The 17,483-nt window shown below is 43.8% G+C and overlaps 1 protein-coding gene across 2 annotated transcripts in view; it reads right to left on the reverse strand.

Annotated features, from left to right (window-relative positions):
- Frmd4a (FERM domain containing 4A) overlaps positions 1-17,483 on the reverse strand; it is a 273,063-nt gene that overhangs the window by 226,236 nt on the left and 29,344 nt on the right. Inside the window, exon 1 of one of the 2 annotated variants that reach the window (XM_048368004.1) lies at positions 7,525-7,668. The exons of the other annotated variant lie outside the window; for it this stretch is intronic. Within the exon in view, the coding sequence (XP_048223961.1) occupies positions 7,525-7,668 (144 nt within the window). Of the gene's footprint in view, positions 1-7,524; positions 7,669-17,483 lie in introns of those variants that run through there. 2 annotated transcript variants of the gene reach the window in all.

Raw genomic sequence — 17,483 nt, forward strand, 5'->3', positions numbered from 1 at the left:
TATAAACAGAGGGATAGCAGTTCAGGCTAGTCTGGACAAAAATGTGAGGCCCTATTTGAAAAATGACTAATGTAAAAAGGGCTGGAATCATGGCTCAAGGCGAAGAGTACTTGCTTAGCAAGGGTGAGAGGCCCTGAATTCAAACTCCAGTATTGCCAATGAAGCAAGCAAACAAACAAGCAAAGAAGGTAGAGTATGTGAAATCATTCAAGCATTTTGGTATAAATACAAACACACCACCTTTTACTGTCAGACACCCACCAAGTGCCTGAAAATGTAGCACAAACAACTTTACAGACTTGACCAAGAAATCTACTAAGTCGGTTACTTGCTCTTCCTTGGTTCAAGCATTTTTCCCTCATGGAGCACAGCACATGGAACACATCAGTGGAGAAGAGGCAAGGCCTCAGCCATATGTAGGCATTAAATAATACAAAGGACCTCGCCCTTCGCAAACATACGTTGCCATAACAAAATGATGAAAGAGTCACAGCATAGAATAGCAAATTGAGAATCAAAGCCCCAACATGGCACATGTGTAAACATCTGTGTGAATGGAAGCCTGCTCCCCAGGTCCAGATTGGTTGTGGTAATTATTTCAGAAGATACCAGAGAAGCAGAGAGGAGGAGGAATTACTTGTCACGAGGAGAGCTGACCACTAATCACACCCACAGTTCATCAGGGTGTAATTGCGAATAGATTCATTTTTTTTCTAGAACCTCTGTGTTTCAGAACCTTGTTCCTTTCTTAGAAGAAAATACACAAGGCGATCTCTCAGACTAGCTTGTTTTTCTTATAGTTGGTCTAAAATGTGGTACCTGTGTTGGAAGAGCTCTGGGTAAAAACTACTATATAGAAGCTGGGCACTGGTGTCTCTGTAATCCAAGAGGATCTCAGGAGGCTGAGATCTCAGGATAGAGGTTCCGAGCCAGCTCAGGCAAGGGAAGTAAGTGACACTGTTTATCTCCCCACACAATAAAAGCCAGAAATGGAGACATGGCTCATGTGGTAGAGTGCTAGCCTTGAGTGAAAAATCTAAGGGACAGAGCCCAGGCCCCGAGTTCAAATCCCAGTACCAAAACCAAATCCCAAATCCAAACCAAACCAAACAAACAAAACCCCAAACTGCAACAAAGATACCAAGAAAGATAAAGTGTTCTCTTGATTTCCTAATGTCTGGGTAATCACTACAGCCATTTGTTCATATTTTCTTCTAGAAGCAGCCAAGATGGGTAAGCTCCAGGTAGCCCAACAACCTTGGGATAGTCCAGTGCCTCTGAACCATCTTCCAGAAAGAAAATGGGGACGCCCCTGTGAGCAACCTTGAAGTCCAAATCTAAAAAGCAGCAGGGAGGGAGAACCAGACACATGGCCTCTCTGGTGCTTTGTCAGCAGGCATTAGAAAATAAAAAACAGAAACCGAGTTTACAGCACTTATAAAGGGTGCAATTTCTACAAATAGGAACAAAAACCCCTGAAACTAATAGCATTCAATTAAAAAAAAACAAAAAACCAACCCCACCAGTAATCTAAAACAGGCTTCCAGATGCCGTACATATGTGTTTTACTTCCTTGAGGCCAGAAGCAATTTATGGTGGGTCAGTCATTCAGTTTGTGCATCTCATTGTCTTATTTATTTATTTTCTTATACTTTAAAAGCCACAGCCAGGTGAGAGGAGGGGTTGGGAGAGAGATGGAAAGAGAGAGTGGTCTGGCAGCGAAGAGTTCAAGGATTCTCCTTCACATCTTTGCCAAAGGCGGAGCATGGATACCTAAGCCCAGTTCTCCTGTGGTCATTTTTGCAAAAAAAAAAAAAAGAAAGGAAGAAAGGAAGAAAGAAAGAAAGAAAGAAAGAAAGAAAGAAAGAAAGGAAGGAAGGAAGGAAGGAAGGAAGGAAGGGAAATATTTTAATTTTCATCAGTGATGACTAATTTCTCTTTCCATGTCAACTTTCTCTCACTCAGCTAAATGCCCTTCTTGATCAAGCTGTGTTGGAATGTCTATGAACATTTTTGGAATGCAGCAAATGGAAAATGAAGAGAGCACACTTGGTTTGGGAGAAGAGCAACATATGTACAGGGTTCACAGGCATTTCCATGTATAGGAGAGTCAGTATTTTTGCTTTAAGAATGGCTTCCAGAACATTCTGGATTGCCCCCAGGGAGAGCTAGAGATCGTTCCATGCAGCTGTATCTTATTGCACTTGTCTCTGGAGGTATGTGGCAATCAGAAGAGAAGTAAGGTTTAAATTGCTGACAGAACTGGGCCCTGGTGATTCACTGCTATAATTCTAGCTATTTGGAAGGCTGAGATTGGGAAGATCTTGGTTCGAGGCTAATTGGAACAAAGAAGTCCTTGAGACTCCTTCACAACTGAGGGATGGTGTTCACAGGGCAGAAAAGTCTATGAGACTCCATCTCAATGGAAGAGGCTGGCATGGTGCTATATACCTTTCATCTCAAGTAAAATAGATAGATCACAGTATAGATGTATGCACGGGCAGGAAGAAAGACTCAATCTGAAAAGAACAAAACCAATGAACAAAACCAAACCCAAACAACAACAATAACAACAACAACAAGAACAAGAAAAACAGTGGAAAAAAGGACTGGAGGACATGGCTCACTTATAGAGCACCTGCCTAGCAAGTGCAAGGTCTTGAGTTCAAATCCCAGTAAGGCCAAAGACCAGCCACAAAAATGCTGACAGCCAGAAAGTACTCCATAGAGAAATCTAATGATTAGCTTGGTAAAATTATAGGTACAGAGTCTAGTTCTTATAGCCTGTAGCAAAATATAGAATGTTTCCCCCACTAAAATGGTATTATAAAGCATCAGATCCAGTTTTCTTTGTTGAAGGAAATAAAATATTACTGGATTTCCCCACAATTCCTGTGTCTAGAGGGCACACACCTCTAGTCAAATCCTAAGCAGTTCTGCAATATGTCATATCTAAAATATACTTGAGAGGAGTTTCTCTCCAAATTCTACAATCATTCCAAATCCGGCACCGAATTCCCAGTCACAGGCTATGAATCTGAAAGACATCTTGATAAACTCCCCATGACAAAAGAACAGATTTTGATCTACCCAGCTTCTCTCTGTCTCTCTTCTCTCTATAGAATAGATTAGAAAAGCACGGTCTCGTGAAGAAGAGATCAAAGACTAAGGCAGTGAAAGTACATAGAAATGGAGGGATAATTTATATGGGATGTGTTAGATGGCTAATTGATAAGTTTCCACATTATTTTTGGGATTTCTGATGCTTATAATAGTTGTCAGATTTGTTTGATGATTATAACTTGTGTTTTCCCTTTTATATCTATGTTTGCCTATATTTTTAATTGTTTTCCTTCTGAAGCTCCCCTAATCATGGCCCTTTTGAGCCCATCATGAGGGGTTGCTTGGGAGAGTGACATGGTAAGGAAAAGATGAGACAAGAGACACTTGAGGAACATGGAAAATCCCTACCAAGGCCAGACAGTTGCTCCCAGAGTTGCGGCACAGCCCCTGGGACTGTGCCCCTGGGACTCCCAGGGGCTGTGCCGCAACTCTGGGAGCAAGATAGATTTGTGGCTGCAAGGGATGCCTGCCCACCCCCCATCCCAGAGAAATCACTACTGAGAAGAGCCTTGCTATACTGAGTCACAAACTAGAGTCTCTTCTTCCTCCTTCTGGGTATGGCCCAGGGATATCCCATTCATTTGGTGAGAATAAAGGCAGCCCCCATTTCCCGAGTGCTTCCTATGTGCCAAGCTATGGGCTCAATTTGGATGATCTCAGTTAATCCACCTGATCATCTTGTCAAGTCATTACTTATGATCCTCATTTTTTATGTGCAGAAAGGTCAAACCCAGGGCCCTTTGCATTGTAAACAATTGTTACATGGCTGAGCTACAACCCCAGTTCATGACCCCCATTTTTTAGGTGTCACCTAATATTTTTGTCCTCTGGCATGATTCATGACGATGAGGTCACGTTATGATTAACCCATCATTAGTTGAAGATATTGGGTTGCCAGCCCCAACCCTTAGACATTCATTAAGTCTAAGGTATGGCTCAGGCTGTCTCTCTCTCTCTCTCTCAAGGTATGCTTTTGATATTTGCCAGCTTTCTTGTATATGTAACTTGTGATCTTTCTTTCATATCTAGGTTTGTATAATTTTAAAGAATCCCCCTAGTACATCATAGATACACGTATATAATCTTAAAAATTATTATTTTAATGGTACATACTTATGAAACACAAGGTAATCTTCCAAACATATGTACAATGTCTAATGAAGGAGTCCGGATAATTTAAAGGCTCCCCTCCACCCCTTGAGTCCCATGATCCTTAGGAGTTTTTTTTTTTCCCTTTTGCAAGCAGCTGCTTGCTACCTGGCAGTGATACTGGCTCATTCATCTCTGGCTTTCTGGCTGGACCGTACATTAAAACTACCCAGAAGGCTTTGAAACCATTCCAACACTCAGGCTCCAGATTAATTCAATCAGCTTGTGAGAGCTGGGACTGAACATGGGTGTTTTAAGAGCTCCCCGGTGAATCTAAGTTCATTTGGGGTTGACACACAAACATCAAGTTAAGCCAATGGAGAGACTGGAAACCACCAAAGCCTTGCTTAAGCAAAATACACAAATGGCCATTAATCACTGCATCACTAATAAATACATGCACACTTGAGGAATTTTTCCCAAGACAAGTAATAGTAAGAATACACTGTATTAAGGAAAATCACAGTAGTCTATTCTTTCAATATTTATAACCACTTTTCCATAGATCACCTTATTTAGTCTATTACTTAGACTATTATCCCCATTCTGTAATAGCCAGGAGAGATTGGGGGTTTTGGGGGGGAGTGGGAGGGCACAAAGTTTTCCTTGAGCCAAGTTAGTTATTTTTCTGCATTTCTTTTGAAACCTCTCTTTGTTGAAATGTAATTGTGCTCTTAGCTCCTCCCTTTGAGATTGTGAACAACTGGGAATGGATCACTGTACAGTTTTAAATGTCCCTTTAAATCAGCCCCACTGTCCCATAGATATGAAGACTACAAACTGGTGGAAGCTACCCAGGACTTGGTAAGTCTTGTATGAAGGCCTTTAGAGCACTCCAGTCTGGCATAGCGGTTATCTACTTTGGGTTTTGTTATATTTCCCCAGCCCCTCAGCTTGGCCCTGTATACTGCTAACCGAATGTGTTGTCAACCTAGCCGCCTGGAGTTGCTGAACAAGTGCCGACTTGCCATCCTGGCTTTCCTCCTAGCAACTGCTTTCCTGATCCACCTATGGGAATTACCTCCCTGGTGCAAATAAGGCTAAGTGGGCTAGAGGCATCTGGCTACTTCTTATTGGCGGAAGATGGAGACGGACAGCAGGGAAGTGAAAGGAACGCGTTTACCTTGTAAGTCTCACCCATCCACCACAGGCAGGCACACAACTGCTATTCAGCAACTACCTGCTGGATTGAATTGTGGCTGAGTAGGAACAACTTTCTTTTTCTAGGACTTGTGGCTAATAATTCGATGTTCTCTTCAGTATATTTAGGATGTGAATGGAAGATATGGGGAAACAGGTTCATCTATGCTCAATGCGCTCTCTCTCTCTCTCTCTCTCTCTCTCTCTCTCTCTCTCTCTCTCTCTCTCTCTCTCTGCTGGTCCTGGGGCTAGAAGTCAGGGCACTGTCCCTTAGCTTTCTTACTCAAGGCTGGTAGTCTGCCATTTCAGCCCTAGCGCCACTTAAGGCTTTTTACTAGTTAATTGGAGGTAAGAATCTTATGGACTTTCATGTCAGGACTGGTTGACTGGTTTCAAATCATGATCCTCAGATCTCAGCCTCCTGAGTAGATAGGATTACAGGTATCAGCCTTCAGCACCTGCCTTGAAGTTCCATTTTTTAAGTAATCCGGGGAGACATGAGAGGAGACAAGAAGCTGGGAGGTGGAGGTAAGAAGCCAGATCCCCAAACTCTGACCCCAGCAACAACTGGAACCATGAAGTGGTCTTGACTAAGTAATTACCCAAAATTCCAAGTGGGCAGACATATGACTCAAAATGAAGGTTTCAGAAAAGTTTCAAATCAACCTGACAACTGCTTTCCTGCTTTGACTCTCCTAAATGGGGGTGTCCCCCTTCCCCTGAATTCTTTCAGATTCATAACTTGTCATTGGTAATAGTAGGTAAAATTTTCAGTGTTGTCAAATTTGGTTGAAGACTTTAATTCATATTTCTTTCCTATATGGTCTGAGACATTGTTATTGTTTATATTAAAAGTGATTGGAATATGTCCTTCCAGCATAGGAATTCTAGAAAAATCTCACTTCCACAAAGCCTGGACAGGTCACCCATGGGCAGATGGAGAAGCAGGCACCCTGGGGAGCTGTGTCTATTCGGGAAATCACCCAGTCTGCCCACATGTGACTTCCACAGAGCTGGCCCTTCAGTCCACGTCCAGACATTCCAATGGGCTGCAGGGGAGGGCCGCATAGTCCTGAGTAGTTTAGACATTATGGTTCATTAAGGGATTAAACACCGCCAAATTACACCTAGAAATACAAAGGCCAGCTGTGCTTGCCTTGTGCCAAATTGTGTGGTGAGCCAGCAAACAAGGAGAAAGGGCCAAGCCCAAGTCAAGTTGACTTAATGAAATAAACCATGTTATTTAGAAAAAAAGTCAGCTTAGGGCAACCAAGTGACGCGCCCCCCCCTTCCCCGACTCTACCTCCCCCCTGTTCAAGAGCCAGACGAAGGAAAGTACTCTTATTTTCCACTTCAACTCCCTCCCTTTTCCCAGTCAGGCTGAGCCCTCTTAGCCCTCTCCTGAACTGGGCTGTCAGGACTGAAGTACCCCTGGTAAAGAGGCACATGGCCTAACACCACTGATCTGGATCCTCAGTGACTAGAAGAGGAAGATTCTGTGTCCCTTTTGGAAGTTCTCTGAATCTCCCAATCAGTAAACTCAGAAAGGCCACCCTCTTGCAGAAAGTGAGGGTGAGGGAGAGTGCTAACACGCATGTACTCAGTCAGCCCATCCATCCATCCATCCATCCATCCATCCATCCATCCATCCATCCATCCATCCTTGTCTTCTCTTCTCAGTGAGCAAAATCTGGTTCCCACACAGTCAGCTGTCCCATTCCCAATTCACATCTTTTTACATAGAAAAAAAAATGTCACCGCTCAAGAGGATCTTTCTTTACAATCATTAATACCATGGTTTTCATCACATGATTTTCCGGGTTGCATTATTTTCACAACTTACATCCCTGTTGAGGTTTTAGTAACCTCATCTCTCAAGCAGTGCGGTCCACATAAAGTTCCTTCCTAAGGCTGCTTTGCACTCAGACCCAGATGGCTTAGCTCTTAGCATCTTGAAAGGGGAGGCTCCATTCTGATTCCCCAGCTCCCTATTTATTGCACTGTGCTTTGGAGTCCTAAGAGCTTGTGCCAATTATTCACACCCCTCCCTCCACCACCATTCCCCATCGTGCTGAGCTCAGCATAGAAAAGTAAGAGGAACTTCGTTCCCACCTGGTAGACAGCCCTGGAGACGCACCATGGTTTCAACATCAGCTGCAGGACCCAAAGCTTTCCTTCTTGGTAAGTCTTCAGTGCCCAACAAGCAAGGTTCCAGCCACCGGGTAGGTCCTCAGAGCCCAGCAGCTCCGCAGCCATGCCAACTCCAGGCCCTGCCTATGCCCCTCTGCTCCCAGGCCCCCACAGACAAGGCCGTGTCCTTCGAGTAACACAAAGTTCCAGTGCCACGGAGATTTAATCGGGCAGGGGAAAAATGCAGTCAAATAACTGTGCTTCCTCTAGCTCTCCTCTCCCCCTACCGACCCTCTCCACCACCCTCCCTAATCTTCAGAGACTGTTTTCCCTCAAGGATTAGCAGAAGGCTCCTAAATCACATATCTACCCCACTTCCCAGTCTCCAAGGACTCACCAGACACAAGGAAAAAAAGAAAAGGTCAACGGACAGATAATCACACATTCCTGCCCTTCTGTGGATGGGTCCATACACTGAAGTTGGCTCTTCCGGCAGGTCAAGAGAGAATGGAGGGAAGGGAGCTCAAAGGCAGAGCCATTCGAGGGTGAGAGCAGAGGGCAGAGGGATCCATTCCCCCCTCCCACCTCTCCCCGCCAACATTCCCAAGGCATTGCATCTATTTTCTTAACTCTTTAAAACTTGGAAAACCCAAGTGTTTCTGTGTGGTGAAGCTAAAAGTCCATTTTTACATCAACATTGGAAAAATAGCTATTTCTGTGGGCAACTTGTAAAAACACCAGTCATTTTCTTTGGAAACATCCCAAATTTAGACTAGGATTAAAAGGGCTGTAAGGAAATTTATCTGATAGATTTAGTAGGCACAGCTAAGATTTTGGAGGAGAATGCACACAGGAGGTCAAGGCTACCTATTTCGTATTTTGGGGGAGAGCGTGTCAAGATTGTCTACAAAAGCTCTAATTATTATTATTTTAATGGATAAACCACCTGTACAACTTAGCCCAAAGCAAAGACACTTGGTGGAGTTACAAATATTTGTGATTTTGATGTAGTGCCTTTGGTGGTTATTTTTAGCCATGTTTCAGAAAAACATCCATATCTGATTCAATCGTTTTTGTACCAGAAGATCAGATATGGAAACTGGAAAGATGGGGGTGGGCAGGGAAAGGGAGAGGAAAAGGGTAAGGGAAAAGGATAAAGAAGAGCCGATCACAACACAATCTATGATTAAGGGATCCACCAAGTTTAATGGTAATATTATTTGGATGGCACAGTCCTGAAAAAACTTGCTTATTATTAAGACTTTTTTCCCTTCAGCCTATTTACTATTATTATTGACTACTTTCTGCCTTCCGTTGTTACCTTTAATGTTATCAGGAAAACTTACATGACCTACAAACTTATTTGAGTATGTTGTTGAGTCAGACTTGCTCCAGATTGAACTTGGCCCTATGACTTTGTGACCTCGGACTTTTCCAGCTTAATTATTCATATAATGGGATTAATACCTACTACAGAGTTGTTGATCTGATTCAATGAAGCCACATGACTACAATGGATAACGAAGAGTATGCTGTTATCTCTTTGAACACTATGATCTGGTAATTAAAAAACATTATCTAGCACTGATAAAATCGAATTCTTAGAGCACTACAAAATTGGTGCTTCTTTAAATCATCTTCTCTTAACCCCTCTCCTCCTTTTTGCTCTTGACCTCTGAATTGGTTTAATTCATCTAGAATTACTTTCTTTTAGTTTGTTCATGAGTGATCACATTCCCATGAATAACAGCTCCTAGGTAAACACTATGTGTGATTTTACTCCTATATAATTTTTTCATTTCCATTCTTGTAATGGAAGATAGAGTATACTAAAGGATCTTACCTTCTGTAAACACCACAATCAATGGATAACTTGGATAGGGAAGGAAAGAAAGAAGGGAAGGAAGGAATGAAAAGGAAAGGTAAGGAAAGAAAAAAGAAGAGGAAAAGAGCAGAGAGGAGAGGGGAGAGGATGGGAAAGGAAGAAAGGAAACAAGAAAGGAAGGAAGGAGGGAAGGAGAAAGAAACTAAATAAAAAAAACAACCCAGTATGCTGAAAAAAAAAAAAGGATCCATTAACATTAGCTAAGGCCCTTGGTATTTTCAAGAAAACACAAAGGCAAGATATAGGACAGTGACATTTACTCAGGGGCCCTAGTGCACTCCCTCCACCCTCTGGGGAGTCTGGCTGTGAACCAGACTCTTATCTGAAGCATGTAATTATGGAACCGATAGGGAAGTTCTAATGGCCCTGCTTTATTCTATGATTAAAGAATGTGACTTTAAAAATAAAAGAGTTAAATATATATAATCCATATATTTAGCTTATGGGCTGGGAATTTTTAAAGTACAAAAATGCTGTGATATTTTTGTTTTTAAAAAGCATGCTTGAATGTAAACAAGAATTTCTGGGACTAGGAAGACGCAGACAAACTGTCTTGAAATCTTTACCACTTGTAAAGTGCGGCACACACAGGACCATAGCTGGCACGGGGCTGTCCCCCCAGACCCTCTCCTCAGCTCCAGGTCTCTCATTTTCCCTATCATAGTACCTGTGTATTTCTGTGTATTCTGTCTGTCTAGATCTGAGGCTCTCCTTCATTGCTTTGTTTTCTTTTTTGTGCAGGTTCTGGGGCTTGAACTCAGGACCTGGATATTGTTCCTTACTTTTCTTTTCTTGTTTTTTTTTTTTTTTCCCCCCTCAGGGCTAGCCCTCTACCACTTGAGCCACAGCTCTACTCCTAGCGTTTTGTTGCTTAGAGATAAGAGTCGCATGGACTTGCCCAAGCTGATTTGAACTGTGATTCTCAGATCTCAGCTTCCTGAGTAGCTAGGATGACAAGAGTGAGCCACCGGTGTTCAGGCTCCTTCACTGCTTTTGTTAAAACAGAGGATTAAAAAAAAAAAAGAAGAAGTCTGACTCTGGGGATGTTTTAATACATAATTAATGACTTGAAAAAATTTGGACAAATGACATTGAAAGTCCAGTGTAGCATAATTATGGATGAAATTTGTACACCTGTCAGTTCCTACAAAAGAGCACACACAGGCAAGTATATTTATAGCAGCCAAAGAAACATTCTGAAGTACAGGGGAAGGTCACCTGTCTTAATCACTCCATGATGTGAATTCCATCTCTTTGAGAAAATGTCAGCCACCGGATTAGCTGGGAAACTTCTTTATGTCAGGTAGAAGTCAGATACTGGGAGCAAAAATGGCATTTATTTTCAAGGATGCACCTGGGTGTGTTTTAGTATCTTGGTCTGATGGGCTCTAGCGGTAAATGTGTTATTCAACCACAAAGCCCGATCCAGTTGCAGCCCAATTACTAGGGACTTCCATGAGGAATTAAGGCCTAAGCCAAATTCATTCATCTGAAAAAATCTAAAGAGGATCAAAAGTGGTTTAGAATGGGAAATAGAACAGCCTCACATAAGTGCAAGCATGGACAGAGATGGATCCGGAATGCCTTACCACCATGCCTTCAGGTTTTGTAGGAATCAAATTTCTTTTGTATCATGTGTGCAATTAGCAGACAGCCCTTACTTCCACGTCATCTGTGGACTCCTCCAGCTCTTAGTCTCTCATACTCATTTGAATTCTGCATCCCCTTTTCTGCCTTCTGACACCGTTCTCAGAAAGAGGCTTAAGTTGGGTGCACATTTATCTTTCTACACACTCCAAGTTTTCATAGTGACTTACTCCACATGCAATCAAAAGGCCCAGAAGGAGCTAGGTGCTGGTGGGTCATGCCTGGAAAGCTACCCACTCTGGAGGCTGAGATGTGAGACTCATGGTTCGAAGCCAGCTTGGGCAGGAAAGTCTATGAAACTCTACATCCAATTAAGCAGCAAAAAGCTGGAAGTAAATCTATCTGTGGCTCGAATGGCAGAGTACCAGCCCTGAGCACAAAAGGCAAGTGAGAGGGAGAAGCTTAGAGTTCAAGCCACAGTATTGGTGCATGTGCATGCGTGTGCACACAACACACACACACACACACACACACACACCATTTTTAGTACATTCCTAGAGTGCTATACCATCACTACAGTCTAAGATTAGAACATTTTTGTCACCTTATAGTCACTCCTCAGTCTCCTCCCTTTGTAGATACTGGCACCTGATAATTCACAGATTTTTACTTCTAGGAATGTTACATGAATACACAGCATGTCCCAGCACTGCTTTCTTTTCCTTCCAGAGTAGTATCCTTTCTCTGAATAGACTGTTTACCTACTCATCAGTTGATGGACACATGGGTTGGATCCACTTTCGGCTATTATGAATAATGTGCTATGGACATTTGTGTAGATGAATCATTTTAAAATTTCTCTTGGACATCTGTGCCCATGAGTGGAATTCTAGGGCACAGGAAACACTGACCTTTTGAGAAACTGTCAGACAATTTCCCAAAGTAGTTGCATCATTTCACCTCACCACCTACAGTCTATGTGGGCCCTGGTTCTCCACACCAGCCTTGTTATTATTCCTCTTGTTGATTCTAGCCACTCTAGTGAAAATAAAGTGACTCCCTCCCTCCCTTCCTTCTCTTTTTGTTGCTGGTCCTAGGGCTTGAACTCAGGGCCTGGATGCTGTCCCTGAGCTGCTTTTGCTCAAGGGTAGCACTCTACCACTTGAGCCACAGCTCCATTTCCAGCTTTTTGTGGTTAATTGGAGGTAAGAGTTGCACAAATTTTTCCTGTCTGGGCTGCCTTTGAACCGTGATCCTCAGATCTAGGATTACAGGTATGAGCCACCATTGCTCAGCGTGGTAGCCTTCTGGCTTTCCCAACGAAAGCTTACATCGTAGCCTCTTGCCAATCTCCATGACATAGGTTGGTAGAGAACAACAAAGATGGCTGCTTTTGGGGGGGGAGGGTGGACTGCTGTCTCTCCTGCCTCGGCCCCTGGCATGTTGCTCCTGAAGAGGTAGAGAGACAGGCTAGAGAAGAGGTGGCAGCATTTCCTCTTCCTTCCTCCCCAGCTTCTCCCCAGCCCCATCTGCTTCTCACTCACCATCTGGAGGCAAAACCCAAACAACTTCTGGAAGTTACCATTTGTAAAATCCCAGTTCCAACTGGCTGGGAAAAGGATAGAAATAGCACTTGTCTGGGTGAGTGAGTGGGTGATGCTCAGAACCCCAACCCAAACAATCTTTTGAATTCAGAGGCATTTCAGGATGGTTCGCAAACACATCGAATCCCATATTTGGCTCTGGAAAATGTCCTAACTCTGGAGCAAAAGTCATCAATGCATCATCATTTCTTAACCTAAGAACCCCAAAGACCATTTATACAAATTTTAGGGAATTCACTATGCTCATTGGGGAGGGGGGGGTTGGGTAGGGAGAATTAAGTTTTAAAAAATGTTTGACTGTGTATATAAAAATATTTTGGGTGCCTGGGAAAGTACAAGAACGATAGGAACTGCCCTGGGTTTCAGCACTCCAGAACAGCAAGCCAAGAGCTATGTTTAGAAATATTTCCCAAAGCCCTGTAAGGCATTAGACCAATGAGCCTGTGGCCAGAAAAGTGATGTCATCTCTCCATTACCCCCATTAGGACAGAAAGCGCTCACATCCATCCATCCCAGCCCCAACAGAAGGAGCACCAGGCTGCTTGGATTAAATCCGTCCAGACTCTGGATCCCAAATCAAATACTGTCCGTCTCTAATCTCTTCTTATTTAGTTTGCCAGAATATACTCTCCAACCATATTATACATATTACATTATAAACAAATATATCTACAGTCTTAAGTGAAGAAGAAAACAAAACGACAGCACTTCTCTTGCCTTATTTTGTTTAGGGGTAACACACACACATACACAGGGAACAATGGTCTGGGCCTTGTCTATAGTAAAGTTGTAAAGAGAAGGTTTGAGTCACAGAAAGGGAGGGGCTGGCTGGAGAAATGGTCTCCACAGCTCCATAGTTTCTTGTCCACAGGGGAAGACTGAGTTGGGTTCCTGTTCACAGAAGACTCGCCTCGGGGTGGGGTCATAAGTAGCACTTTCCCAGCAAAGAGGAGAGCTTCCTTGAGAAGTTGAAGTTTTTTTGGGGGGGGGGATGGGGGAGAAAATGCATTGATGAGAACAAATAAAATTTAGAAGAGGAGAATAGGGGGAGGATACTGTTTCTCTTTATGTGATTATGATGAATACAGTAACCCTCATATTATCATTGTGGGATCATTGTGCTATCCATAAGATATTCGTTGTTTTCTTTTTTTTTTTTTTCTGGTTCTTGGGCTTGAACTCAGGGCCTGGGGGCTGTCCCTGAGCCTCTTTGTGCTCAAGGCTAGCGCTCTACCACTTGAGCCACAGCACCACTTCTGGCCTTTCCTTAGTAGCTTATTGGAGATAAGAGTCTCACAGACTTTCCTGCCTGGGCTGGCTTCCAACCATGATCCTGAGATCCCAGCCTCCTGAGTAGCTAGGATGGCAGGTGTGAGCCACCCGCACCTGGCAGGTTTTCATTTTAATAATGCACTGTTCAGTTCTAGTAAAGCCTCTTTCTAAAACCTCGAAGGCAGTAATTATATTTTCTTTGTATCTCTAGTGTCTTGAATGAGAATGGCGCTACCACTGAATGAATGAAAGCAGGTATTTACAGGTGAAGGTTAGGTGCTGGAGCCCAAACCCAGATCCTTGAATACGCATCCTACCATTGAGCCACACTCCTGGCCCCCAAATGGGTGATGCATTGTATTCTTTACAAAAGCATGATCTCAGGGAACAGGCCTACCTAAGACTTAGCATACAGCTTAAGGAACTCCCCCTGCTCCCAGCTTCCCCAGAGAAGCCCCTATCTTACATAAAAATGGGAATGTTCATGTGCTGGCAAAGTCAAGGCCGAGGTTAATGCGGCTGTTACGGTAGGTCAGATCTGACTGGTAAACTCAGGACTTTGGGAAGCCATTTTCTAGGCTACACTTTTTTTTTTAAATGGCACTTTTAAAGAATAGTTTTCTCAGGGAAAAAGAAAGCAGGGGTGTGCGGGAAGACTGGCTTTCCAGAGTTCAGCTGGGAAGCCAGTGACCGTGGCTTTGTCCCACACCGGGCTCTGTGTCACAGTCATGGAGGGCAGAGGTGGCGATTCCCTCAAATCCCGCTGTGCCTACATCTGGAGCTCATCATATTCTCTATACAAGTCACCCTCCATATCCTTGGGGTCCACATCTGTAGAGGCGACCATTCGCTGACTGGAGGTAACATAATGGCACGTGTACTGAGCACGTGCAGACTTACATCAGTGTCAGCCCTCACCAATGCAGTGTGACTGCTATTTACATGGCCTTTGCATTGTGTTAGGTATTCCACATCCTCTGTAGCTGATCTAAAGCATGCAGGAAAGTGCAAGGACTTGGGCATCCATGGAGTTAGTATCTCTAAGAGGCCAGGGAATGAATCAAGAAATCTCAGGCTCTCTGAGGAGGAATTTGTAAGAGATAAAGTTAAAACATGTATGTTAATTTTGTTGTTGGTGGTGGTGGTTGAATCTGGGGCTTGAACTCAGGGCCTGGGTGCTATCCCTGAGCTTTCTTGCTCAAGGCTAGTGCCCTACTACTTTGAGCTACGATGCCACTTCTGGTTTTCTGGTGGTCAATTGGAGATAAGAATCTCACGGACTTTCCTGTCTAGGCTGGCTTTGAACTGTAATCCTCAGGTTGCAGCCTCCTGAGTAGGTAGCTAGGATTATAGGCATGAGCCACCAGTGCCTGGCTATTGTTAATTATTTTTAGTAAAATCCCTCCCTCGTAACAATGACAGGAAAAATAATCTAAACTAAACAAAACAACAAACTACTATGAATCATCTATACTAGGTTGGCCAGAATGTAGGTAGGGAGTTTGTGGAAAGGTGAGCGGAGAAGCTCACAAGACTTAAAGGGGGGTAAGGCAGGTCATATTGTTTCTGTCCACCCGTCAGTGGATTTTATATCTTCTCTTTAGGATAGGGGTTACGCTCCCAGTGGGGTGTCTATGACCTAAGGCAGGGACAGGTGAGCATGCTTGTATTAGCAGTCTAGATTGTCTCTATATGCATCCTTTCTATATCTTGCCAATTTTGGACAGAGTGAGATTTCTGTCGGTGAAATATTTACTACATTTAAGGTATGGCCATGTATTCTTGACTTGATAAAAGACCCTTTGTCTCACTGGGAATAAAGCAAAGCTCATCTTGAAGCAACATTGAAATTGGAGAACCAGGAGAGCCAGGTTAAGTAACAGAAAGAAATGGGGTGCCCTTGAATGATTTGGGAGGAAAAAAAATGTAATTATAGCCTCCTGGGTCATGAAACCATCTGAAAAATTGATAAGGAAAACTGTATGGTTTGGTTAGCCATGAAATACTAAACACTTTGGTTTTTTAAGTCTCTGGGATATTTAAGGAAAATCTGGTTGGGAGCTATCAGTTGTTTCCTCCTTGAAGAAGGGAGGTAACAGATTCAGATTTGAGCTGGTAGGCTGAGTGCTTCCACGAATGTCTTTCAGTAAGGCAGGAATACTGGCCCCACCATCTCCCCTTAGCTGGGTTCAGAATCGCCTGAAGGCGTGCTAAAACACATCTCTAGGTGAACCCAGTAAATCTATTCAGGTGAGGCTGGTGGACTGGTGCTGGGACCTTAGCCTGAGAGCCCTGCCCCTCCCCTGACAAAATTATATGATTGAAGAAATAGTCTGTGGAACGATAGAATTTCCCCACCATGATTCCCCTACTTGTTGACTTAAGAACTATTGGGACTATTGGTAATGTGAACTTGTTCTCTAATTTGGTTCCCTCCCTCCTCCCCCTCCCTCCTCCCCCTCCCTCCCTCTCTTCCTTCTCTCCTTCCTTCCTTCCTTCCTTCCTTCCTTCCTCCTTCCTTCTTCCCTTCCCTTCCTTCCTTCCCCTTCCTTCCTTCTTCTCTTCTCCTTCTTCCTCCTCCCTTCTCCTCCTCTCTCTCCTCTCCTTCTCTTCCTCCCTTTCTTCTTCCTCCCTCCTCCCTCTCCTCCCTCCCTCCTCCCTTCCTTCCTTCCTTCTTCCTTCCTTCCTTCCTCTCCCTCCCTCCCTCCCTCCCTCCCTCCCTCCCTCCCTCCCTTTCTTCCTTCTCCTCCTCCTTCTTTCTTCCTTCCTCCTCCCTCCCTCCCTCCCTCCCTCCCCTCCCTCCCTCCCCTCCCTCCCTCCCTTCCCTTCCTTCCTTCCTTCCTTCCTTCCTTCCTTCCTTCCTTCCCTCCTTCCCTCCTCCTCTCCTCCCTCTTCCTCCCTTTCTCACTTCCTTCCTTCTTCTTTGGAGTATCAGGGCTTGCATTTGCTAATCAAGTACTCTACTTCTCAAGCCACATTTCCAACCCTTTAGTTTTTATTTTGTTTTTGAGGCAAGTCTCAGCAATGTTCTTCCTGCTTCCACATCCCAGTGGTCAGGAATACAGGCATGAGCTACCACACCCAGTCTAAACTCAGTTCTTCCTTTTTTTTTCTTTTTTGCAAGAAGGTTTCAGTCCACCATGTACATTTACATGTACCATGCCTCTTAAATCACTGTCACCCTTTCCACCATTAACAGGTTCCTAGTAATGTGATATTTCCACACACTCTCCCCAACATCAGGAATGAAGCAATCAAAGTAAGACCCTGGGCCAGTCCTACCTTTGTCCTTGGGGACCAGAGGCCAGACCATCCAGAGTTCACAGTTTGCAGCCCACCAAGATCAAGTAGGCTCCTGTGTTGGTTGTGAAGATGCATTTCTCATCATTCCCCTCTCTTTTCCTCTGACAGTGAGCAAGATATACTCAGTCTTTTATTTCTTGCTGCATAAAGAATACAAACGTGCTGATTTCACAACCTGACTTCCTGTCACTGAGGAGGATATTCCACAATTCAACAGAGCAAAGCCCAAAGCCTAGTGATTTCAGAGTTTGCATCCCACCTACAATTATTAACTAGGTCACAGCTGTAAA

Source organism: Perognathus longimembris, chromosome 18, assembly GCF_023159225.1.
Source record: "Perognathus longimembris pacificus isolate PPM17 chromosome 18, ASM2315922v1, whole genome shotgun sequence".
In the NCBI taxonomy this organism is placed as follows: domain Eukaryota; kingdom Metazoa; phylum Chordata; class Mammalia; order Rodentia; family Heteromyidae; genus Perognathus; species Perognathus longimembris.